We start from the raw sequence: 25,621 nt of genomic DNA, 5'->3' as shown, positions 1-25,621 counted from the left end.
CCTCGGGTCGCGGCAAGGGGAAGTGTTTCAGGCCACTGTTCTGCAGCGAGCAGACCTGCCTGCAGGAGCTATGCAAAAGGGCGTAAGGAGTGTTTAAAACCTGAGTTACATTAAAGTATGCTAATAATGGCTACATCTTTTCTTTGTTTTTCAGAATTGGTCTGGGAGTCTTATCGTAGCCTCTTTAACTGGTGCTTTTGGGTCATCTTTTCTTTACGGCTACAATCTCTCGGTGGTGAACGCTCCTGCAGTGGTAAGTGACTGGCAAAACTGGAATTTAATATCAGTAGAGGGCAGCCTTGTCCAGCTCGTGTGCACTCCTCACCAGCCTGCTTTTACAATCCTCCCCATGTAGCAGAAGGGGTTAAATCTCATATGGTAACTTTCCTTTGCCTGAAAGCTTCTTTCTGCTGCCCATGAGGTTTTCACGTCAATTCAGTAGCTGTCAGGAAACTAAACGCTGCTGTTGAGGTGAGGGGGTGCACGTGGTTTGCTTCTCATTCTCCCCAAGCCCGGACTAATACTCAGTCTTCTTGCACGCTTTTGTGTGATAAGGTATTTTTTAATAATCTGTCTGTCTGACTGGTGAGCGTTTGGTAGCTCTGTGCACGGGTTCAGCAGCTTCTCTTCAGCTTGTTCGGTTCTGGAGGGTTGTACAACATTTCATTCCCACAGTGCTGATAATACAAGTAGTGCCTCTGGCTTCCTCTTAAATAATGGGCCTCTTCTGCATTTCGTGGTGATGCCTTGTTTGGTTCTCAACTCGAAACCGCTGTGTTGACCATGTGTTGGCTGCAACATATGGAATAGTTTTGATGCGTAGAGTACTGTGAAATCAGTGTACAATATTTGGAGGGATTTCATTAAGATATCAGTTATCACAAGTGGAAATCTGAACATTTTGTTTTCATACCGGCTCTCTAGAGGTCCTCTTAATTAATTCAGTCAAGCGCAGCAGTAAGCAGTTCAGTGGAGCCGCAAGCAACACTGTTTCGAAAAAGTAGCTAGTAAATTTTGGGAACTAACTGTTGAAATTCCATTTCAAAATAGTTCCTTTCCAAAGCTAAGCTCCTTCTTTTATGTAACTCTCTTATTAAAATGTGTGGCTAGATTTCCACCTAACAGCTTGGCCACGTCACATTAAAGATGGATGCAATATTTATGCAAATAATGCAAGAAGAATTATTTTCTTTTAATTTATGTTTCATGTGCGTATTTTATTTGGTAAACGGAGATATAAAGGACTAGGAAGAGACTCACCCTGTGGGAAGTTTTAATTGCCGCTTTTGTAACTTGTGGAAATTTTCTTGAAGTTCCTGGTACTTTTGTACCAATAACACAGGATTGGACAAATTGAATATTTATTGTAGCATGACATGTCTAGGCATCACTTTACCTTGCAGTCATGAGAAGATAAACAAGGCTTAGAGGAAATCAGCAGTAAGCTGAAATTCTGTGAGCAATGATATTGATTGTCCTGATGGTAGACATCCTTCCTGCGGTGCCTCGGTACTGTCAACGGAGCAGTGAGAACGATCCGATTTCTAAACTTTTAAGTGCCATCTAAAAAATGGGCTGTCCCAGTAATCAGAGCTCTCCTGTCGCTTTCAGCAGGAGTAAAGGAAATAAAGGATGACGGGACATGCTGTTTGGCAGCACTCAGACACTTAGGTTCAAGCAATGTCATAGATCATAGGGGTGACCAGAGTGCGGGTGGGGAGGTTGCAGGTGCAACCCTACCGTGACGAATGACGGAACTCCAGACGTCATGGTTAGTAACGCTTCCAGGATTGTCCATTTTTTGCTTGAAATCTTTACTGTTGCTTTAGGACTGAAACTGAGCGCCATGCTGAGGATGGGTTTGGTCATACTGTTGACGGGTATACGTGAAGTCTCCCTTTTTCCAGTGTGATGTTTCAGTGTTTGATTGAGAACTTTGTGTCTGTCTTATTCGTGTTAAGCCATGCGTTAGCTAGGGCTAAGGAGCAGTCCTGCTGACAAGGAGTACATAGCTGTGCAGTTCAAGAACAAAATACCGAAAGGCTGAAGGGAAGAAGGTTCTGCTGTGCTCGTAGCCATGGTGGGGAGGAGCAAGCCATACCAAAGCTGTGCTTCTTGCAGCACAAGAAAAGGAACCTTTGCTCCATCTGTTTTCCCCTGTATGTCACCAAATCGGTCTGCTGCAAGGTGACCCTTTGGGAATACTGATGTGAGGTGACTGAGGAAAACCAAAGGGGAGCAGCTTTTAGCTGTAGATAAACAGCACACTCATAAGAGATTATATTGGCAGTGCAGTAATTCCTAAAAGTTGTAAGCTGACTTTCATTTATAAACTTGGTAGGACAAGTGACTTGTTCTGGTGACTTGCGGTTTACAGCCTGCATTGTGTGACCATCTCTCTGTAGCATGTTGGGTATCGTCTGCCCCTAGTTACTTCAGTATAATTCCTTTTGATGTCTGAAGTCCTCCAACCTTAGAGAAAGACTGTGTGATGCTTTGAGAGTTGTTGAAAAAATGCTTGATGACTGTTGACGAAGGCACGGGATGTTTCCAGGATTCTGGAACTGAACACGTCAGCGCGATGACTGAGCTGGGGGAGTGGGGGGAGTTCATTTGAGACTGAAGCATTGAAGAACTGTTTGTAAATTCTTGTGTACATTTCCTTTCGATTCCTTTCTGATGCCAGTTCATCAGACTCCAGGGCAATATCCCTGCAGTCCTCACCGGTGAACTTTACTGCAGGTCATCTCCTAAGGTAGAGTCGATCCAACTTCCTTTTTGTTGCAAGGCAGGAATAAACCACACCAGCTCTGCTCAGAGCAGAGATTGCTTCCCACTCAGTCCCCTGCTTTTCAGGGGGAAAGAGCAGTGGCCTGTCACAGGTGTGCTTTCCCCTGCACACAGCGCTTGAGCGCACATGAAACCCAGAATTAGAAATTGTCCATGGGCTTTTTCAAAGACTTACCAGAATTTATTAAAAATGTGTGGGAGCATTTGGCAGTAGGAAGACAAATGCTTTAATTGAATCCAAGCTGAAGCTGTCTTTTTCTGAGCTGAGTTTCTATAGCTCACTCCACGGGCTGGTTGTGGGCAAGGTCTGTAGAACAATGATGTCCTTTGTGCTCCACACGGGAAGCGAAGTCTCTGCTACTTACTGCCGTGCAGCCTTTGCCCCCGTCCTGTGGGTGGCTGCAGCTCTGCATTCCTTTTAGAGCTGATATGGGGAAAGCAAGGCTTTTTTTATACGTTACAAAAATGTATAGCCTGCTGTGTCAGCCAGCTGGATAGTTGTCGCTGTGTGCGAGTCACACTCGCCACTGTGGCTAAGGTCATTTTTCTTCTCTAAAGACCAGTTTATCTCTTCCCTTGATGTAAGTTATTTACAGTTAAAGAGACAAAGAAAATATTCCCCTTATATTAAAAATATATCCCTTCTATTTATTAATATAAAAAAAAATATATATCCTGGAATACATATATATATTCCCACTACTACCTAAGTGAACTGAGGCAGCAGAATACAAGATACTGATATCAATCACCTGCCATTCCTTGTAGGCTTTTGTTAGGGGCTAAAATTTTTGTATACAGATTTATGCCATTAGCATTGTTCAGACAACTGATTAAAATCCCAAAGGAGCCTTTCCACAGAAGTCAATGGATTCAAATCCAGTGTATTTGTTGTATCCAATTTGTTTTGTTTCATGTGCAGCTCCTCAGACCCTTTATGTGTTATTAGCTTCCCATTTATTGGCAATGGGAATCCAGACACAGGTGATGTACATGCCAGTACATTTATCTTACTATTGAGTGTTGCAGTTTGTACTTTCTTTTCTTGACTATTTGGAATTATTTGATGTCTCCTTGTAAATAACAAAGCTATGCTGAGAAAATTAGTCATAACACAAGGGGAGAATAATTTGTGTGCTATTTTTAGCCATTATCATTAGCAAGAAATGCTAATAGCGTTCTAAAAATGTTTTCTCTTAGTATTCATTACTATCAGAAATGAACCTCAAATAAACAAGGTGATATCTGAACCTAAATATAGTCTGAGTATTGGTGTTGAAGAGGTAAGATGTATTGCTTGATTTAATGGCAGATTCATTTGGAAGTTTACTTTACTGTGAGATTCTTCTAAATGGTCCAAGTACCAAATTGACCTTTTTCTTTTTTTGTTGTTTTTTTTCCTGTCTGTTTGTATAGAAACATATAAGGTAGGATGGGAGACATATCCCTGTCCTCCTTTTAGTTCGGGGCACAAGAGACCTACTAGAAACTTGATAGAAGGAAGACAGTGAGTGGTATGTTCGACCTCCACCTTTCTTAGGTACTTTGCAGGTGGAGAGGTGGTGTTTCAAACTAAATAAAGTCCTTGAATAGTCCATATGTCCAAGTCTGGAATACCTAAAGTTTGAAGTTCCTAGTTTAGACAGGGGAAAATGCGTTGTTAGGCTTCTCTTGCTGAGTGCTGCCCCAGGATAATTTAGTACCTATGACATGCTGGAGGAAATCTGAGAAGAAACTGGGGAAAAGTGCCAAGATTAAACTTTGTGATACTGTAGAGCTTGTCGGGGAGCGGTGACTTAGGACGAGTGAGAGCATTACACGAGTGTGCTGTATCCTTCTGTGGTAGTGACCGCCTGTTCACTGTCCTCACCAGACCATCAGACACCATGACAGCATCAGAGTTTTGCTTGATTTCAAAATGGGAACAGCATAAAAATGAGGAAGCTTGACTAAAAGGAAAGTAAATAGGCAATATCCCTGCAAGCAATAGAGAGACTATGTGAAAGTGTCATACTATGACATCTTTACCTTTTAGAAAGATGAAGAAACTTTGATGTAATAAAACGTCAGGGAAGGGAAGTTGTTTGAAGGCATCCTTCAAAAACCTGCAGTTGTGTTTATGTGAGGAAAGCAGAAAAAGAGTATAAATTCTGGCACATTGAAGGCTAAAAAAGTGAGCTAGTCCTGGAGTTTGAGTGCTTTCAGCAGGCACAAAAAGTGTCCAGACAGAGGGCTTAGGGATATAAGGCTGACAGATGAAGGTGAAAAAGAGAATACAAAGACAGAACAAGGAACCTGAATTAATGTTTTGAATTGGAGAAGTCTGAGGAAGTCCCATGCTGGAACCTTCTGTATTGGAGAAGCGGAAAAGTCAATACAGATATGGAATAAAATCAGTGATAATTTTGGGTCAGGTTGCCAAAATACCTTAACATTTGTTCAAGATGGAAAAAAAGAACTCAAAATATAGGCTTCAGATCACAGTTCAGATTCTTTTAAAATAGCCTCAGTAACAGTAACACTGAGAGGCTTAATGTGACTTTAAGAAAAAAGTAGTTTTTAGGGGGAATACTTGGAACATACATGCTAAGAATTAGTTATTTGTACCTGATAAACTAGCAGAAACTGTAGTAGAAAAGTGAGCATTTGGGTAATATCTGGCATAGCTTTTGCAAAGGAGAACCGTGACTCAGGCATCTTGTTAGAGTTCTCCAGAGATTCAAGAGGCACTTGGAGTTTCAAAAGATACCCTGGAAGGGCCCTTATGGAAGGGTGTTAGGGAAATTAAGCTGCCATTGGAGAAAAGCATAGGTCTCAGGATAGCTGAAGAGTTAGAAGATAGGTCTCAGGTTTTCATTTCTTAGGAGAACCAGCTTGTCTGGCAGATAGTTTCATATCAGAGTCTTAGGTGTCTGATTTTGTTTGATACATCTTTCATTACTGAAAAGAAATTGCTTACCTTGTTTAGCAACCTGAACTGCGTTCAAAAAGCAGCTTATGTAAATTTGAAGGGGAGAGGCTATAACATACATATAAAAGTGGTTTGGGGTTCTTAATTTTAACGGTGTCAGACAACTAGCTCTTTTTGACTGATACTGTGGGCTTCTTTTACCCCCATCAGTATGAAACCAACAGCTGTCAGCTCTTATTTGTCTTGGCTGTAAATGCGTTGGGAGTAAGATGTTATCTTTCATTGCTTGGCTTAGTAGGTCCTTGATTTTGTATGGCTGCCAGATGTGTCAGTGTCATAAATACAATGCAAAAATGGACATAGCCTCCCTTCTTCCCTCAGTCCATGCATGCTAATTGTTTCCAATTCACTCTGTCTTTTTCTGCTAGTGTTATGCTAAAGAATTTGTAGAATCACTTACTTTTACAATACTGGCCCTTTGGAAAAAATAGACTAGTGAGAGGTAGTTAATTTTGAGCAATTCTGAGATCTGCATTCAGGGACTGAAATACAAAATCAAAATTATAAATGTTGTTTCATGGTGAGTACAGTGTAGGGTTTTGCCAAAAGGATTCCTACTTCTATAACTTTTAAAGCGTCTTTAAAAAATTTCCAGGGAACTTGCTAAGTTACATATGAACTTGCACACACATACCCAAACCTATCAACCTATGACTTTGGATGCTGTGTCCTTTAAGACAAGACCAGCTCTTCTCTTGGTATCAGTCATGTTGCCATCTGGCAGGGTTTGGTTGCAACTTGCTTCCTCTTCATTACCTTTGCATTTCTGCCAATTCACCAACTTCTTCAAGATATTTTTGCCTCTACCAGCTCCCTCCTTTGCTCCCCCTCTTTCCAAGTTCTTGGCACTACAGATCCACAAAAGAGCAGTAAAACTATTTGCTCCTAATGTAAGACTCTGATTAATGATCATTGACCAACAGTCATTAGCATTTAAGAATTTGTGCGTGTCCTTTTTTTTAAAAGTCATGGCAAATGCCAGGCAGTGCAGTTTTCCTTGGCTTGTCCAAAACCTGTTACGCTGGGATGTGATGCCTCACCTGGGTGGTGTGGGTTTGTGGAGTCTCCCTCCTTGGAGATACTCTACACCCTCCAGACATGGTCCTGGGCCAGCAACTGTAGGTGGTGACCCTGCTTGAGCAGGGAGGTTGGACAAGGTGGCTTCCAGAGCTCCTCCCAATGTCAACCCTTCTGTGATTCTGTGTCTGAGCCCTTAGCCCTAGTTTGGGCTGAAATGTTTATATATGAGTACCAGTAAGGCTAAAACAAGCTGTTATTAATGTTGTACTGACAACCTAAATGGTAACATTCTTGCTTTATAGGAGTTTCTCTTTCCTAAGCCCCTTCTACATTCATGTCTACCTGTTATTTTTTACCTACCTTGTTTATGACTGGCATGTAGTTAAATGTGTGTGTGCTTTGACTGGTTCAGTTTGTGGTGCAATTGCATCTAGAAGTGAAGCTGCAATTTTGGAGGAGGGAGATAGAAGAGCGAGGGTGATTCCTGCAAGCAAGCTGCTGGGCTTTTTTAAATTCCGTTTCTCTCAGTTGTGTTCTTAAAGTGTTATTATTTTTTGTTAACGTGTTGTTGTTATTATGTATTTTCTTTTAGTACATCAAGAAGTTTTACAATGAAACTTGGGAAAGAAGATACGGCTTCTCAGTGGATGAAAGCACACTGACTCTCCTCTGGTCCATAACTGTTTCTATTTTTGCCATTGGTGGCCTTGTGGGTGCCATCATTGTTACCCCAATTGTGAAGTTCTTCGGACGGTAAGTGTATTGGAAAACATTTTTCTAAAGCATTTTCTCACTTAGTCTCTCTAGAAGGTTTTATTTTTATTTTTTTTAAAAACCCTCTTCACCAGAATGCAAATTTAAACATCTTCAAATTATGAAAGCTCATTTATAAGAGTTTTGAATTTCCAAGAGTAAAGTCAGTATCTTTCTGTCTGGCCTTACTCTGCATCATTTGAATCACAGAAGCAATTTGCTCTGAACGGGCATTGTGTTGGGGTGTCAAGGAGGTCAAATTGTCAAGAGTACAAAAGGAAAATACCATAAAATAGGGAAAATTTCACAAAGGATTGGCAGATTCTTGTTTCACGAGTCTGCTGAGTGTCTTACTGTACACAAATAAAGCTATCAACATGTCTCATTTGCTTCTCAACATATGTTGTCATGTGGTAATAAAAATTTGCTCTTTTTTTTTTTCTTCCTTATGTCAACTTAAAATACAGTTTGAAGAACTAAACTAGGGTGAAGTTTGTGTTTCGTCTTCCCCAAGCTTAGGAATGTCTTTCCTGCTCTACGCAATGCAGTATTTGACCAAGTCTTGACCATAGGGAATACGAGTACTTTAGGAATGTTTGTGCTGGTGTATGTTTGCATTTTTGCTGCAGGTACTAATTAGATATTTCTGTCAGATTTTTGTTTCATACAGTCTTCCAAAGAGAATTTTAAAAGTAATTTGTAATTTACCTATATTTAGAAGGGCATGGGAAAAAAAAAGCTGTTATAGCATTTATCTTAACTGCTCATTTGAGTTTTCCTTAATTGTAAATTCTGTATAATTTGATAATTTTTACTCAGTTAAATCACTGGAGAAGGTCATCATGGAGGCTGAAATATAAGCATTCACCACCACTGTTCTTACTTTTCTATCCTACATTTTGATTATTTCCCTCACTGTAGATTGTACTCTCCTAGACCTGTCTGTCATTATTTCAACTCTTCCACACCCCATTTTTCACCTCAAAGAGTATGTTTTCAGGTTCTTCCATTTCATGCTTACAGCAAGTCAGTATTTATTCCCTGCTCTGTAAATCGTTATCCATTCTTCTTTACTTTGTTCTGTCCTTTCACTTCACCATTTGATTTTAAATTCTTAGATATATTTCAGTCACATTTCGTTTTTTTTTTTTAGGTTTGCAATCTTCTGTCAAATTGTCAGTTTGGGTTTTACACACTTCTTAAATATATGAAACTATGCCCGACTGATTAATTTCCAGACTTGTTACCGAGTCTTCTTTACTTTATTAAAAAGTGAAGTAAAAAATGGGTTCATAGAAGGCTTGAATTTTTGGTGAAGAGTAGCACAGCTTTGTGTGTGGGTTCGTTAAAGTGCTGTCTGATCTCAGTCACTTTGGTGGGAGCAAAGGATATTTCCAGGGCTTTACATCTTGCATATTCTGCCCCTGTTTATTGTGTTTATCCCAGTTAAACCGTGAAAACAGCTCTCTCATAGATACGGTGTACGAGTACTTGATTAGAGATGGGAAGGTGTTGCATCTCTCAGGGACACTGGATAAAGGCTGCTCATTCAAGTGTGGTTCTTGAGTTTGCTGTTCATGCTGCGGTGTGTTCGTCTGGTCCAGGAAACCAGACTGACATATCGGTACGGTAATTGAGGAGCACATTACGAAGTGTTGACAGAACAATAAAATACTCCACTGTTAAATTGTTCAAGTGTAGGTTGGAGGGTTGTATGTATGATGAAGCGGAGCTCCATTATACTGACACAAAATAATGAACTAAGGGGGATCAAAAGCATTAGTCAGAAATAATGGATGACTTTAAAAAGAGCACTCTTGAATCATATTGCCGTAAGGTTAATAACATAATTTTCAAATTACCAGATGCCTAGGCCCTACTTACTTCAAGAGAGATGTAGACTAATGTTTTCAGAGAGCTTTGATCCACATAAGTGTAAGTCCCACATTCAAATGTGGCTTTGACACTTCATATATATTCTCTTCTACTGAAGAGCAACTGCTGTTGTGTATCCTGAACACCCAGAGTGATCTGCTCGGTGGATTGCTTAGGCCACTGCTACGGAGGCATTTGCAGGAGGGGGACAAGGCCTTCCCTCAAGCACAGCGAACCATTTTCAGTATGAAGTGATTAAGGGAATTAATCTGGATTATTTTAGTAACCCTACCACTTTGTTACTCTGAAGTCATCTGCTGCAGTTGAAATGGTGATCCAGTATTCAATCTGTTACTGCTATTATTTAAACACCTAGTTTAAAGAACACACAGCTTGTTATTTAAACACCTGGTTTCCTTACTATACTTTCTGTATAAGGTATATTTGCTCCCAAGTGGAGCTTCTAGAGTCTTTCTTATTAGAGTCTAATTTTGAGACAATACGTTTTTGATGAAACTTTAATTCTATCATATTCCTAGTTTTGAGTTCTAAACAAAAAGATTATTAATTCAAATCCCAAATTAAAGTTATTGCAGCTGTGGAGGGCACATAGTTGCTAGAATTATGTTCTGGCCTCTGGAACTGTCCAATATCACGAGAGCAAATGACAACCTTGAAATCAGAAGAGATTAATCATATATGATTTTGCAAAAAGCCAAGGACAATTCTAGGGAAGAGATTCTCAAGTGTTTTCAATATCCAAAATACCTAAAAATGAAAAAGGCAGAAAAAATTCTTAAATTTTAGCTCTATTTGTGTCTAGCTGATGGGTAAACTGTGTCAGCTGTGATGCTTGTAGAAACTGATTTCTACTGAGCAAATGGATCTTCTCTCAGGACTACTTCAGATTGAGTACAGGATTGGAAGGTACATTCCTGAGGGAATGGGTTGTTTAGTCTGGAGAAAAGGAGGCTGAAGGGAGACCTCATCACTCTCTACCATCACTACAGAGGAGGTTGTAGAGAGTTGGCGGCGGGTCAACAGGACAAGAGGAAATGGCCTCAAGTTGTGCCAGGGGAAGTTTAGATTAGATGTTAGGGAAAAATTCTTCACCGAAAGAGTTGTCAATCACTGGAACAGGCTGCCCAGGTAAGTGGTGGAATCACCGTCCCTGGAGGTATTTAAAACAGGTAGACGTGGTGCTGAGGGACATGGTTTAGTGGTGGTTTTGTCAGTGTTAGGTTGATGGTTGGCCCTCCATGGGCCACAGTCCCTCTGGGGATGTATCTCATCAGTCCCGGAGCACCTTCTCCTCCACTGACCTTGTAACTCCCTTGTTCCATCTTCTCATAGAAGCCACCCCTGCCGCCCCTTCCCTTCCAAAACCTTGGTACAACCACCCAGCACAGTTTTTTTCATTACTAAAAATTTACGTGCTTTATATAGTAACACTGTAAACAGTGTATTACTTTATTGTTGGGTTTTTTTTTTTCAGTTCGGCAAAGAAAACTTTTATTTTTATCTTGGTGAGTTAGGCTATGCTTCTCTGTTCTTTGCTGCATAGAATAAGGGGTCGTGGGCCAACTTTTTCTAGAAAGATACATATTTTGTAGGTTTTATTTAAATTAAAGAAAAAGAAAGTAAAACATGAGATGAATGTATAGCGTTTTTTTGTCCTGAATGAACATTTTGTTTCCATTTCTGGCATTATTTATATCACTTTAGCCCTAACAAATTATATCCATTTGAAAAATCTGTTTCAAATGGTGAAGTCATCACACTTGACAGCTATGTTGTATAAACATATACTTTTAATGAGCTATATCTTACTGTTTGATCTTCAAACAATGTTCAAAAAATACTAGAAAGCTGGATAAGTATTTAAAAATACTCGCTATCAAAATGGTATTGATCTGTTGTAACAAGTTGGATGACTGGTTCAATGGGTGGGAGATTGCCAGTTGATTCTTTTGTGTTGAACTCAAGAAGAATGAGGACTGCTGGGTCAGTTTGTTACCTGCTTTGGAAAAGGAAAGGGTAGGCAGCCTTCCTGGTCATTGCTCTTTGTTTGCATGGAAATCACAATATATAGAGATTGAAAATCCATTGAGAATACTTAAAAAATTAATGCCACTTCAGGTTTTTAATAAAATTGGTATATTTTCAGCCTGTGCCATTTACCATCAAAGTTAATAGAATCCTCATAATTTACATCATCAGTGGTGTTTATCTCCAGGTAAATTTGTTTACAAATCAGTTGGTTCCTTCATATGTTGTTGTGAGTGGGAGTGGAGGCTTCAGTGTTAAGATGTACCTCTAGGGCCAAAACAAGACTGTGCTTAATTATGTGACTGCTAAAGACAAAGCTCCGTTGCTTCGCCACTTATAACTGAGTGAGGTGACTCACAGGTGGAAAACATAGGGTGCGATCATTCTCTTGCTATGTAATTGTGAAAATTATGGTGTTTTGTCTTGTGTTAGATCATAAGCGATGCAAAGCGGCTATCTCATTGTGATGTGCTGTAGAAAGCCCTCCACCACATCTCCAGCAGATATCCCAGCTCTGGCTGTGATTCTGCTTGGGAATTGTAAGAAACTTTTCAGTCGCTCACAAGGCTGAACATGATGATAATGACTCCTCCAGCCATTCACCTGCAGGCTGTAATTTCGCAAAAAGCCACTTAAATCTGTATTTGTGGAGAGATGTGTATAAGGTAGCAGCTATTCTCTGAGTTCTGGGTGGATTTTCTGCTTCATCTTTCAATAGAGAATCATTGCAGCAGAGCTGTTGGTCTTATATCTTTAACCCCTCTTCTTCCATGTGTTTGGGGAAATGAGACCTTGGATGTCAGTGTCTGAATCTGACTGTCAAAAGCCCATGAAATCCTACATGTCATTACTTCTGTAAAGTATTTCCTTCTGCAGAAGTTATGAGGGTTACGAGTCATTGTTGAATTAATGAGTCCCTCAAACTTGAGCAGAAAGTTCTGTAAGATGACAACTGTGAGAAATACAGCTGTTGGTGTAGTGTGAATGAGAAATTAAGATGTTTTGAAATTTTGAAAATATTTTTTCATTATTTTCTTTGTACTTTTTCAACAAAGTAATAATTTGCCATTACATTTCTTTTCTTTGAAATAAGTATTTTTTTCACATTTTATTTGACTGCTTTGAACGAAATAATTTAAAAGTTGGGGGGAAAAAAGATGTATATCAATATTTTGGTTAATTTCAAGAATTTTTTGGAAGGAGGTTGATTTTTATCTCTTCTATGAGCTCCAGTATTTTTTCTCACTATACAAGTAGTAAGTAATTTTCCTCAATGTATTTTTTTAATATCATGGGTTTAAGGATGAATTATAATGACATAAATATGTCAGTGTTGGGAAGTTCTCAACATGGCAAAAACTATATGTAGCATAAAAGTGCCTATAGTTATATCAGCTTATTGCTATTTGAAGTGTATTCTCTGGTTCCTACATGCGTACATTCACCCAGAGTATGCTTGTTTATATTCATATACAGTGTCTCGGGCATGGCACTTGGGTTCTTAGGATGTGTAGGATGGCTAATTGCTGTGCCTTTGAAGTATCACTCTTTAGTTAACTATAATATGTTCTATTTTGAAGCTGTGGCATAGGTTTGAAACTGTATCCATTTGGGTATAATGTTGTATTTTGAAACTCTACACAATATGTAAGAGGCAGTGTTTGTTAGGCAAACGCTTGTTTTTGTTTTTATTTATGGAGATTTAAGAATATTAGCCTAGTGTGCTTTGAATATGACTGGATTTAGCTGTTACAATGCTGGTACTTACATAAAATATCTTTTTCTTTTAGGAAATGTACGTTGCTGCTCAATAATGTGTTTGCAGTAGCAGCTGCGTTGTTGATGTCCCTCTCCTTGTTGGCGGGGTCATTTGAAATGCTCATACTGGGACGCATTATAATGGGAGTTGATGCAGGTAAATTTTTTTATCACGCTGTTCATATCTGAAATGCTTGTGCCATGCATAATCTTTCTCCTTTACCCCATTTAGATCTTTCTTTACATTAAAGAGGCATTTCAGGGACTAGCCAGACTGATTTCACTGGGGCAAAACAGTACACTAAGGGTTGGAGGATCTGATGTTTGGAGAAGACACTGGAATGGATGCTGCTGTCCAACCTGTTCCTCCCCCTTTCCTCCTTCAGCCCTGGTAGAGCGTATCTGTCTTCATGCCATGAAAATCCTTTGGCTAGGAGGGTGTAGTCTGTTTATGTAAACTGCTTTGTGTTTAGAAGTTGTTGAATCCCATGCTACTACCAGTAGGATTAAGTGGAAGGTTTGGTACATCATCATTTGCTCCTAGCAACACGGTCTTCTTGGTTTAAAAGTAAATCACAGAGGTTTTGCTGTACCAGAATAGTCCTGCAGCTAGCAGTGAGGTTCTCAGCAACTTCACAGATGGGTAGATGGTGAGAAATATTTACCTAAAGTGGAGACAGATTTGATGAATCACGATGGTTTTACCTTCTCAGTGTAATTACCTGACAAGGGAACATGCTTTCGCTTTTGCATTGCTAAGCTCCCTTCCTGGCAAGCTTTGTCTGTGGTGTTAGTAAGCACAAACTACAGTTGTTTAAAAGTGGATGCTGTGTCCGTCGCTTGCAATGTGAAGTTCGTGGGTAATTTTGGTGCTGACTGCCAATTTTTGTCTCGGATTACTACCAAATGACCGAACTTCTGACTTCTAAATATTGTCATTGTACTAGCCAGGGTCATGCATCTGTTTTTTCCTGGCTTTAAGAAGCATTCTCAGCCTTATATTATGCCAGCTATTAAGAGTTCATAGGACGCAGCTGTAAGCCAATATTGAGAGGAACATCTGCTAATACCCTTTACAGTAAAAGTATTTCATTTGACAGTGTCTGCTCTCTCTGCCTGACACATTGGTTCTTTTTTCCTTACCTGCACCAGCACTAACATGATTTTCCTTGCTTTGGAATGAACAAATTTAAAACATAAAATCGGTTCTCCTGGTGATTCTCATGTCTGAGTAGCCTTTGGTGCTTCTCATCAAATAGCAGCCGACGCGCATCACTGTAGGTCTGTAACAGACAATCAATCCCATGGTTATTAAATGGTCCAAGAGTAATTAAACATGCAGAGAAGATAATTCATATATCTGGGGATAAATATCATTCTGTTCTTTGCATGTTTTTATGCCATTTTTGTGAGCATATTAGCATTCAGACTCCTTTCAGTAGATGTTTGTTTCGTACCTGGCATAATGAAAAGGCGATTTGATGTGTTTTTTCCTTGCTTTGTAGGCATTTCTCTGAGTGCCCTTCCTATGTATTTGAGTGAAATATCTCCTAAGGAAATCCGTGGTTCTTTGGGTCAGGTCACAGCGATTTTCATCTGTATTGGTGTTTTCACTGGTCAAGTTTTGGGGCTGCCAGAAATATTTGGGCAAGTAAGTATTTAACAGATGTTCTCTGTGAAAGAACACAGAATGCTTAAAGTGTTATTTTTCCATATTTTGACTGAGTTCCTTACAAAAGCAGAAAACAGAATCATTTTTTTGTTTTATTTCAAAGCACTATTTCTTCCATGTCTTATAAAGGTGTGTATGTGTGACTGAGTTTGGTAGACGTGGCAAGCAGCTTTAACAGCTTGAGCAGCCTGTATATGTGCATATGCAGGTTTTCCCACCCCTCCCTTCCTTGAAGCCTATTTATTTTTGCTGATTTCCAGTTTCTTTGAGTATAAAGTTCTTAAGAGTTTTTCTGTATTTCGTTTATAATTTTTCAAAGTCAGATAGAACTTGATTAGAATTTGTACAAGAATCTGAATAGGAAGACTCTTGCCTGGTATTTATTAAGCTTCTTGTAATGCAATCCGGCTTTTAGACTTGGAGGTGAAAGAACAGAGTTATTTATACCTTTACGGAAAAAGATTATCTGTGCTGATATAAGAGGTTATCTTGCTGCTGAAGGCTGAGATTAACTTGGTGGCCACTGGATGTCATTATTACTCTGCAAGGCTTATTCAGGCTGGCACTTGGTAATACTTTTCACCTGGAGATGAATCTTTAAGGCGGTGTGGAGGAAGTGTCTGCATCCATCCTCTCGCAATGAAACCTGAATGAAGAATCCCTTCTGACAGCCAGCAAAAGTAGTAAACAGTCGAAAAGTGAGGAGAGCTTGTCCTCCCGTGTCCATCCAAATTCAACCCCTTTGTGAATACACAATATCACCCTCCCTGACACTTTTATTTTTGTCTGGCCAGCTCTCCTGTACTCTCCCTTTATCCTTAGGCTCACTTATCCTGTTCGGCAAATTGTTTGATTCAACTGACTATTCTGTGATTCTGTGATTCTGTGAAAGTCCAGTTTTTTAATGATGGCGGTGTAAAACCTCACAGGAGTGGTTTTTTGCTGCTCTGTGGTTGGTTGCTTGTTTCTATCAAAATTGTTTGTAAATAATACTAGTTACACATACATGTCTTCTCTCATGGTTTCATAACAATTTTCTCCCGAGCTCTGTCATGTATCTATTACATGTAACTTGAGCAAATACCCAAGAGGTTATTAACCATAGTATCTAAGCAGTGATGGTTTTGAAGAAAGGAGGAACAGAGACCGAGTTGGGCATCTTGCTGGAAGGGCTATTTGGAACAGGAATGGACATGGGGAGGGCTGCAGGCATGGCCATGGTCCTGTCTTGTAAGAGGAGGTGACAGCTACATTGCTTTCGTGGCCAAGAGAATACGGGGGGAGGAACTAAATGCACCGTGTTAACACAAGAAAGAAGAACTGCAGAGGGAGTGGAGTAGCTTAATCTCAAGGACAATATTGCTACAAGAATAACTTTTTATAAATGCTCTGTGAGTAATTGTATGCTGAAATTCAGCAGAGTGATGTTTGGAACAGTCTCCCGCCTGAAGTAGCTTGAGCAGAAAATTTAACTTTTAAATCGGAGCTTGATGCATTTATCTGGATTATATGAGATTGTTGCCTTCAGTGGTTCTGTAGAAGTCTTTTCACAGGAAAGGAAAGCGTTTATGTAGGCTGTGGGCCATAGCCTTACAAGCATTTATTAACAACCTAATTGATAACTTCCTCTGTTACTGAATGCAACAGTGTTCCTTTAAATGTAGAAGTGTGATAAAAATAGCTCCAAAGCACTGAGTATGACTTGAAGCAATTCAGAAAGCCCTTACTGATTTTTCTGTCAAGTGGGTTAAGCAGCCCCAAAGTGATTTTTTTAGCAATCTTTTATTTATGAAGACGAGCCCAGGAGAAGCAGGAGACATGCAGACAGCCCCAGGTTCGGCACTGGGGGGCAATGTTTGGCTTTGGCCATGTTACTGTGGGCTGGTGGGCTGTTTCCCATTCCTTCAGCCTTCCCAAGCTTCCTACTGGAAAGGCTGATGGTTCAGAATCTTCTAATTTCCTTCTGATACCTTTCGTGCCACTTCTGTGAGCATATTCTCATTATCATTTTGTTCAACTGTTATCTATCCCTTAATATATTTGTCTTCCTCGCTCTCCCCAAAGCGTGTTTCCTTTCTTTTCCTCCCATCACTTGTGATCTTTGTGTTTTGGGTTAGACTTCATGTCCTCTAGTAAAACAAGCTCTTTAATCTCCTTCTCATCCTAGGAGCCTTTCTCTGTACCAATTCTGGTTTTAAATTTGAACCCAGGAGAACAAGATTATACAGATAACCCAGATGAAATGGTATGTTTAAAAATAGAATTGTACGAAACACTTCCTTACTTCCTGGTTCTCCTGGAAATATTTTGGCTGAAATATCCTAGAACCGCATTTACTTTTTTTTTCTGTGTCATACCATATTGACATGACCTTGCCAAACACTACTACATCCAATTTTTAAATTATAGTATAAAAAAGCAGATGGAAAAAAAAATATGTAATAATGATTGTAATACTTAAATACAGACATTCTTTTGAATTCTGAATATATAGGCTTTTATTCTATTTGTCTCCAGGGGTACTAACTTTAGAGTATTGTCTGAGGAAGGTGTTCCTTTATACCAAGAGTGATTATTCCAAAACAGAAAAGCTGCTGTCATGACACTGGTCCTCTGCTGCTGTGGTTTGATATTCTTATTTTCTTTTCCTTGTCTTAATTCCCTCCCATCCAACATATCCTGGCAATGCTTTTTATTCAAGGTTCTGATTCTGGTAGGTCATAACCTGTGGGGAAACCACATCTGCTACGTCTCTGTTGAGGTTTGGGAAATTATATGATGGTAAAGCCGGCTGTGATCAGGCTCCAAAGCACAACGACTATATCTGCTGGTGACCTGCTTCTCTCCACCACCCCGACTGCTGAGGATGGTGTGCCTGTTTTCATGTGCTAGACTCTTGTTTTAGTCTACTGTAAACCAGAGCCTTTAATTCTTCAGGAAGCCATGGCTACTGTAGATGACAACTTGGTGCTGGCCCACAGGTGTATAGTCATGTTATCTGCTGTAATGTGGGCACTGAATTGTTGCTACTGGCTACAAGATTATTTAATTAGGGGCATTTTTGGTTGTATAGCATGTGCAGCCTTCCACGTATCTGACTGAAGGAAAAACCAGATATTAAGATAAGGAGGAACTGTTTCAGAGCTGTCACTTCTTCAAACACTGCCCTTCAGGTGTTTCCATTCTCTCTGTTTCTGTGATTCTGCAATTTAATCACCCAGCCCATTTTTCTGACAGATTGCTCCCTGCAAAGCAAAAGCCAGTGCATTGTCAACTTTGGTTTTGAAAGTTCAAATTTACACTTACTGTCTTGGGGGAATATTGTCTGGCCTGATTCTTACAGATTCTGTGTATCCTTAGGTATCTCTCTCTGTAACTAACTCATCTAGTTCCTCCTGCATGTTATGTTCCAAAGGTTTTCCTAGGGTTTAAAACACATCTTTTAAGTGTTGTAGACCACCAGGCTGTCTCTTCTATTGTTTCAGCTTGTTTCATGAAGGTGGGCTTTAGTCTTTCCTTAAATGATAGAGCTTTTAGTTTATGAATACATCTGCTGGAATTACTATATTCATAATTTTTTTTAATACATTGAGCCTCAGTATCTCTTTCCTCTTGTGTACAGATATGAGAAAGGGGAGAAAAAAATATTTCACGGTCTGTATATGTATTCAGGACAAATAAAACTGGAGTTGTTGCCTGTTGCCATGTTTTCCTCAGACTTCTGCTTTGAGCCCCCTTTCTGGTACGTGGTATATATGGTTTTGCCGAGCTGTAGTTGTTTCTTTGGCATTGTCCCCAGTGGCTGGCTGGCTCTGGCTGCTTCTCTGACCAGAACAGCTGTTTGCCATAGGTAGGCCAAAGGAAAAATAGATTTTGTTTACTTCAGGAACCCCATTTTATGTACTTCAAGTGTTTCTAGGTCGTGCAACCACAAGCTTGTCTTAACTGTATTGCCCTGTTTCATAGTGGATAGTATGTTGTCCTAAAAATTTTGCTTTGCTTGCATCCTAAGACTTACTAGGGCAACACTTTGTGAATAATTCCTATTGCTACTGTAGGTTTTTCCAGGAAAAAAAAAAAAAAGTAGAGCCAACAGGAAAAACTGCAAAAGTTCTGACTTGTCCACCTCTTGAATGTTGCAGGTAGTTTTGGTCATCCTGCCTTAAAAACAGTCTAAATGAGCAATGTAAGGTACAGGAGGGAGCAGCAATGATCAGAGATGGGAAGTGGCTTCTTGAGGAGAAAAGGCTGGGTTAAGGCTCGACAGCTCTTATGGAATCATAGGATGGTTAGAGTTGGAAGGGACCTTAAAGATCATGGAGTTCCAATGCCCCTGCCGCAGGCAGGGACACCTCCCACTAGACCAGGTTGCTCAAAGCCCCATCCAGCCTGGTCTTGAACACTTCCAGGGATGGGGCATCCACAACTTCTCTGGGCAACCTGTTCCAGTGTCTCAGCACCCTGACAGTAAAGAATTTCTTCTTAATATCTAATCTAAATCTCCTGTCTTTCAGTTTAAAACCGTTACCCCTTGTCCTATCACTACGCTCCCTGGTAAAAGAGTCCCTCCCCATCTCTCCTGTAGGCCCCCTTTAGGTACTGGAAGGGGCTATAAGGTCTCCCTGGACCCTTCTTTTCTCCAGGCTGAACAGCCCCAACTCTCAGTCTGTCCTCATAGGAGAGCATAACCTCATGCTGGGTAAATACTTAAAGCAACGCAAAGTACAACCAGAGAGCCGGCATGGGTTTATGAAAGGGAGTCCTGCTTAACCAACTTGATCTCTTTCTATGACCATGTGACCCGCCTTCTTGATGCGGGGAAGGCTGTGGACGTTATCTACCTGGACTTTGGTAAGGCCTTTGACACCATCCCCCACAGCGCTCTCCTGGAGAAGCTGGCGAATCGTGGCATAGACAAGTGTGCTCTTCACTGGGTAAAAAACTGGCAGGATGGCTGTGCCCAGAGAGTTGTAATTAATGGGGTGAAATCCAGTTTGTGGCCGGTCACCAGTGGTGCCCCTCAGGGCTCAGTTTTGGGGCCAGTCTTGTTTAACATCTTTATTGATGATCTGGATAAGGGGATTGAGTGCACCCTCAGTAAGTTTGCAGATGACACCAAACTAGGTGGGAGTGTTGATCTGCTTGAGGGTCGGCAGGCTCTACAGAGGGACCTGGACAGGTTGGATCAATGGGCCAAGGCCAATGAGATGAGGTTTAATAAGACCAAGTGCTGGGTCCTGCATTTCGGTCACAACAACCCCAGGCAACGCTACAGGCTTGGGAAAGAGTGGTTGGAAAGAGTCCAGCAGAAAAGAACCTGGGGGTATTGGTGGACAGCCGGCTTAACATGAGCCAGCAGTGTGCCCAGGTGGCCAAGAAGGCCAACAGCATCCTGGCCTGTATCAGGAATAGCGTGGCCAGCAGGAGTAGGGATGTGATGGTGCCTCTGTACTTGGCCCTGGTGAGGCCTCACCTTGAGTGCTGTGTTCAGTTCTGGGCCCCTCGCTACAGGAAGGACATTGAAGTGCTGGAGCGTGTCCAGAGGAGAGCCACCAAGCTGGTGAGGGGTCTAGAGAAAAAGTCATATGAGGAGAGGCTGAGGGAACTGGGCATATTTAGTTTGGAGAAGAGGAGGCTGAGGGGGGACCTCATTGCCCTCTACAACTACCTGAAAGGAGGTTGTAGAGAGGTGGGTGTTGGCCTCTTCTCCCAAGGGAATAATGACAGGACCAAAGGAAATGGTCTGAAGTTGGGGCAGGGGAGGTTTAGATTAGATATTAGGAAGAATTACTTTACTGAGAGAGTGGTCAGGCACTGGAACAGCCTGCCCAGGGAGGTGGTGGAGTCGCCATCCCTGGAGGTATTTGAGACGTGGCACTTCAGGGCATGCTCTAGTGGCCGAGACCGTTGGTTTATGTCTGTTTGTGGGTGGGGTGGGGTGTGGTTGTGGGTGTTTGTTTTGGTTTGGTTTTGGTGTTTGGTGTCCTGGGATTTGGGGTTTTTTGTTTTGGTTTGGTTTTGGTGTGGTGGGTTTTTTTGGTTGTTGTTGTTTTTTTTTTTTTTGTTAGTTGGCCTCGATGATGTCAAAGGTCCCATCCAACCAAAAATATTCTGTGATTCTGTGAAGACTCAGAATTTGCTTTTAAATGACATGCTGTCTTTGTCTAGATTTTCCTCAATCTTTTTTTAAGCACATTTGGAATTTGCCATGTTGCAAAACTGCTGTGTAAGTGGTTGCGGTTATTAACTTTATTAATTGGATGTTGTCTTTGTCATTGAAACAACATGAATTACAGTTTTACATGCCGCTTTTTTTGAGGAATTTGAGCAGCTTTAATGCATATCTGGCTGGAGATTACCTGTTTTTAAAAAAGGAGTTAGCTGGAAATAAGTCTTTGACACCTGGTGATACTGGCCAAACTGTCCTCACCCCACAACTGATTGTTTTAGTGAAAAAATTATGTTATTGATATAAATACCAGTTTCTACAGCAAAATGAGCTAAATTTGGGAAAGGACTAATGAACTTCATAGACGCTGTACTATATATCTACTAAGGAAAGATCTTTGTGATGAATCCCTTTCAAGTTAGTTCTTCTTTAAGCAAGTGGACCTTGCTAAGGAATAGTTGTAATTTTTTAAAAAAATTTTTTAAACTCAAACTAAGAACTTCTGTAGGTGCCGTGTTAAACTCTAATTTTCTTTACAAGGCCTCTTAAAAATGGTATGTTTGAAGTGATTGATAGTTGTGTATTTAGGAAAGTTTATATAGGAATTTTTCATTTTGCTTTACCGAGGTCTTTTAAAAGTACTCCTTCACTTGCACTAAAATAGACAGTGATGGAAGAGGTAGTTGTACAGCCTATGCAACTGAAGGCTGTTCTGAAAACTAAGCTTTGGTTTTACTTGTCAAAGCTTTATTTTTAGTCTGTTTTTTCCCTTGTTTTTCTTTTTTTCAACTGATCCTTCTTCCTAAGACTCTTGACTTAGATTCAAGGATTCCTTAAAAACTGTCAGTAAATTATAGATGAGAAAAGAAAGCAATTCAGAATTACTCTGGGGACCTGCAGCCTGCAGATGGACACCAATGACAAAATGGTCTGTTGGAGATGCTCTTGAAATGAATCTTACACTTTAGCATGATAACACAAAGGTACGAATCAACCAGTTTCCTCATATTTTTCTGTGAGCTCTTTTGTTGTATATGTTTATCTTCCCCTTGAGCCATGATAGTATCTACAGTTAAAGATATTTATCTTTCAAGATATGAGTGAGAATTTATTTCAGAATGTAGAACCGAGAGCTCTTGTGACAATAACTGCATGAAGTATCTTGGAAATGAAACAAGCTTATGCCTCATGGATGCATGCTGTTTACAGAATATAAAAAGGTGTTTGTAGCTTTCATTAGAGTAGGACAAAAGCATCCACTAGTTTAGCATTTCCCAGAATCACTCAAATTCCCAAAGAGTCCTGTTTGAGATAATTTCAAATGTCTGGCTATGTAGAACAGAAAAAATGTAACATCTTATTTCTGCCTAGTTATATTCTAGAAATAAAACAAAGTGAAGCAAAGTCTGGTTGGAGGCCAGTAACTAGCAGTGTACCTCAGCGGTCAGTACGGGGTCCAATCCTGTTCAGTATCTGCACTAATGACCTGGACAATGGTGCAGAGTGCACCCTCAGTGAGTTTTCAGAGGATGCCAATCTAGGAGATGTAGCTGATATGCCAGAGGGTCATACTGCCATCCAGAGGGACCTCGACAGCCTGGAGAAATGAGCTGACAGGAACTTCATGAAGTTCAACAAGGAGAAGTCCGAAGTCCCGTACTAAGGGAGGAACAACCCCAGGCACCAGTATATGCTGAGAGCCACCCAGCTGGAAAGCAGCTTGACAGAAAAGGACTTGAGGTCTTGGTGGACACCAAGTTGAGTGTGAGCCAGCAACGTGTCCTCGTGGCAAAGAAGTTGCATGGGTTCCCGGACTGCATTAGAAGGACTGCTGCCAGCAGGGAGATGATTATTCCCCTCTACTCAGCACTGGTGAGGCCCCACTTGGAGTGCTGAGTCCAGTTCTGGGCTCCCCAGTACAAAGGGGACATGGACAGACTGGAGAGAGTCCAGAGAGGGACCACTAAGATAATGAAGAGACTGGAGGACTGAGGAAAGGCTGAAAGAGCTGGGACTGTCCAGCCTGGAGAAGGCTTGGCTCAGGAGGATCTTATCAATGTGTATCAATACCTGAAGGGAGGGTGCATAGAAGGTAGTGCCAGGCTCTTTTGTGTGGTGCCCAGAGACAGGACCAGAGGCAATAGACAATAGACACAGACTGAAACACAGGAGGTTCCCTCTGAATATCAGGAAACGCTTTTTTTTTTTTTTTTTACAGTGAGGGTGGCTGTGCACTGGCACAGGTTCCACAGACAGGTCATGGAGTCTCCATCCTTGGAGATATTCAAAAGCCATCTGGACATAGTCCTGGGCAGCCAGCTCTAGGTGACCCAGCTTGAGGAGAAAGGGTGGACCAGATGACCTCCAGACATCCTTTCCAACCTCAACCATTCTGTGATTCTGTGAAATACTAAACGTACACAGAATTGTATATAACAATTTACAATGCAGAGATCTCAGTGTATTCGTGTTGAACCCTTGAAGAGTGATTTTCTAAGGCTCTTAAACCTGAGCTCAAAGACTTTAACTAAACCTTATGCCCAAATATGTGAGTAGTCCTGTTAATTTCAGTGGGACAGTTTATATCCTTAGAAACATGCTGCTTTGTGGAGCCTATTACAGTATATAAATTGCTAGTTCTTAGTAAGGTCTTAAGAGCACAGAAGCAAAGCTTCTTTATATTCTTGTAGTAAAATGCAAAACTCTGAATTAAAGCTAGAGTCTTCCCAGAAAAGTGTTTTAAATCTTCGGTTAAGGATACAGGAGACAGGTTGGTGCTTGTAAATGGCTACTCAAATCCATAAGGGGATGGTATCTGCCAAGAATAGCTCAGAAAAACACCCTTACAAAGAAAGGACCTTCTAAATACAGTCTTGAGGAAAGAAAAAATAGAGAAATAAAAACAGAACAAGAAAACATTTCAGCGCTTATTCAGATAATCATGGATTTCAGCAGGTGTTTGTATGCCTTTCTGAGCCTGGATTGATTATGTATATCTGGATGGAAATCTGCCTGTGCTTCCTGCACACTAGTACTAGACATGCCAATTAAGAATTGCTTGAGGTAGTGATTTTGAAGGTGGTAATCCTATATTAAAATTCCTATTTTATCTAGCCATGGGAAATTTCCTTCTTCTTTTCACAGTAACATGTAAGGCACAGAGTTTCTTATTGCTGAAGCAATTTCCATGTCATCTATCAAGGCACTTGCACTTAATTACAAGCTGTGAGCTGCTGATCAGGGGCTTGGAGGTGACCTCACTCCATAGTTGACGTGGCCAAGGGAAGCTGCTGTGCAGCCACCAGGCTGGAGGTACAGGGCCTTGGTGGTGGTGACAAGGGTACAGAAACGCTGCCATGACCCTTTGGGTTGTTGCATGTTCATGGGTCAATAGTACCCATGGGAAGAGAAGGTCTGCTCTGTTAAACCAGCCCTGGTGGTGGGATGTGGTGGGTGTTGATGTATTTGTAATGGAGACATTAAATGAGGTATTCTGTTTATATCTATTGTGGACCAGCTGAGATTATGTATTTACTGGAGATTATAAATCAATGTTTTATTGGTTTTCCCAGGCAGACACAAAGGTATTTATTCATCCCTTTTCTGTACAGAACTCATTAAGTAATGCATGGGAAAACAGATGTGAGTCTTCATATTTGCAAATGAGTTTCAGTCCATTAGAGTTGTGCTGTGAGCCTTCAATTCCTGAAGTTTTAAGAACAACACGTGGCTGATTGGCCATACATAATATTCAAATGTTACACTTCTGCATTTGGGAAGGAGAACATCCTGCAGGAGAGGATTCATCTGCATGTGGAAACGTGATTATAGACGATAGAGAACTATGGAGATACATATATTTATTTATTTATACTCATTGCTGAACAGCAGACTTAACGGCAGAGCATCTAATGTTTGGATGAAAGTTTATCCCCAGCGAGGACTACTTTCTCATAGACAGTTGAAAGAGTGCCCACCTAACTCTTGAGAAGATAAGATTCCTGTGTAGCAGTACTCTGTTTAATTAGGTCAGTTGGAAAAGCAGTAGACAAGCTTTCATGGAAAGGTGTTCTTCAACAGGTCTGAAGTAAAGAAAGACTTGAAAACACCATGGAAGTTGAACTTTGAACATTTGTTTATATTAGCTATTTCTTTAAGGTTTGATTTTTGCTTCCTTGTCAGACTTAAAAAGGTGGACTTTTTCACTTATTGTAGTTGACCTAATAACAGGCCGTATCTGTCTATGAACCTCATCTTATCTTGTGTTAACTGGACTCTGCTTCAGAACTTTATGAGCAAGTAAGCAGTTTAGATTTGCCTGTCTACTTAGTGCTTGAGTATCTGATAATATTTACAAATCTGTTATTAAGCAATAAATCTAAAGTGATTTGAGCTGTGACTTCCTTCCCACTGTGCTTCACACGCTGGGGAGATAACCACCATTTAAACCTTTTTGAAGGTTCTGGATGATTAACATTTCAGTTTTAATTTCCATTGTCCTTTGTAAAATCACCCATTACTGCAAATTCATGTCCTAATATGTAAATTTGTCCTTTACAAATTG

At 40.5% G+C, this 25,621-nt stretch overlaps 1 protein-coding gene across 3 annotated transcripts in view; it reads left to right on the top strand.

Annotated features, from left to right (window-relative positions):
• SLC2A9 (solute carrier family 2 member 9) overlaps positions 1–25,621 on the top strand; it is a 106,069-nt gene that overhangs the window by 5,561 nt on the left and 74,887 nt on the right. For all 3 annotated transcript variants that reach the window (XM_074147207.1, XM_074147206.1, XM_074147205.1), the window contains exons 2-5: positions 155–253; positions 7,374–7,534; positions 13,249–13,373; positions 14,722–14,867. In XM_074147207.1, the coding sequence (XP_074003308.1) occupies positions 155–253; positions 7,374–7,534; positions 13,249–13,373; positions 14,722–14,867 (531 nt within the window). The remainder of the gene's footprint in view (positions 1–154; positions 254–7,373; positions 7,535–13,248; positions 13,374–14,721; positions 14,868–25,621) is intronic.

This window comes from Numenius arquata, chromosome 5, assembly GCF_964106895.1.
Source record: "Numenius arquata chromosome 5, bNumArq3.hap1.1, whole genome shotgun sequence".
Taxonomy (NCBI): Eukaryota; Metazoa; Chordata; class Aves; order Charadriiformes; family Scolopacidae; genus Numenius; species Numenius arquata.
The sequence above is the reverse complement of the archived record's forward strand: the minus strand, read 5'-3'. Positions and strand labels throughout refer to the sequence as shown.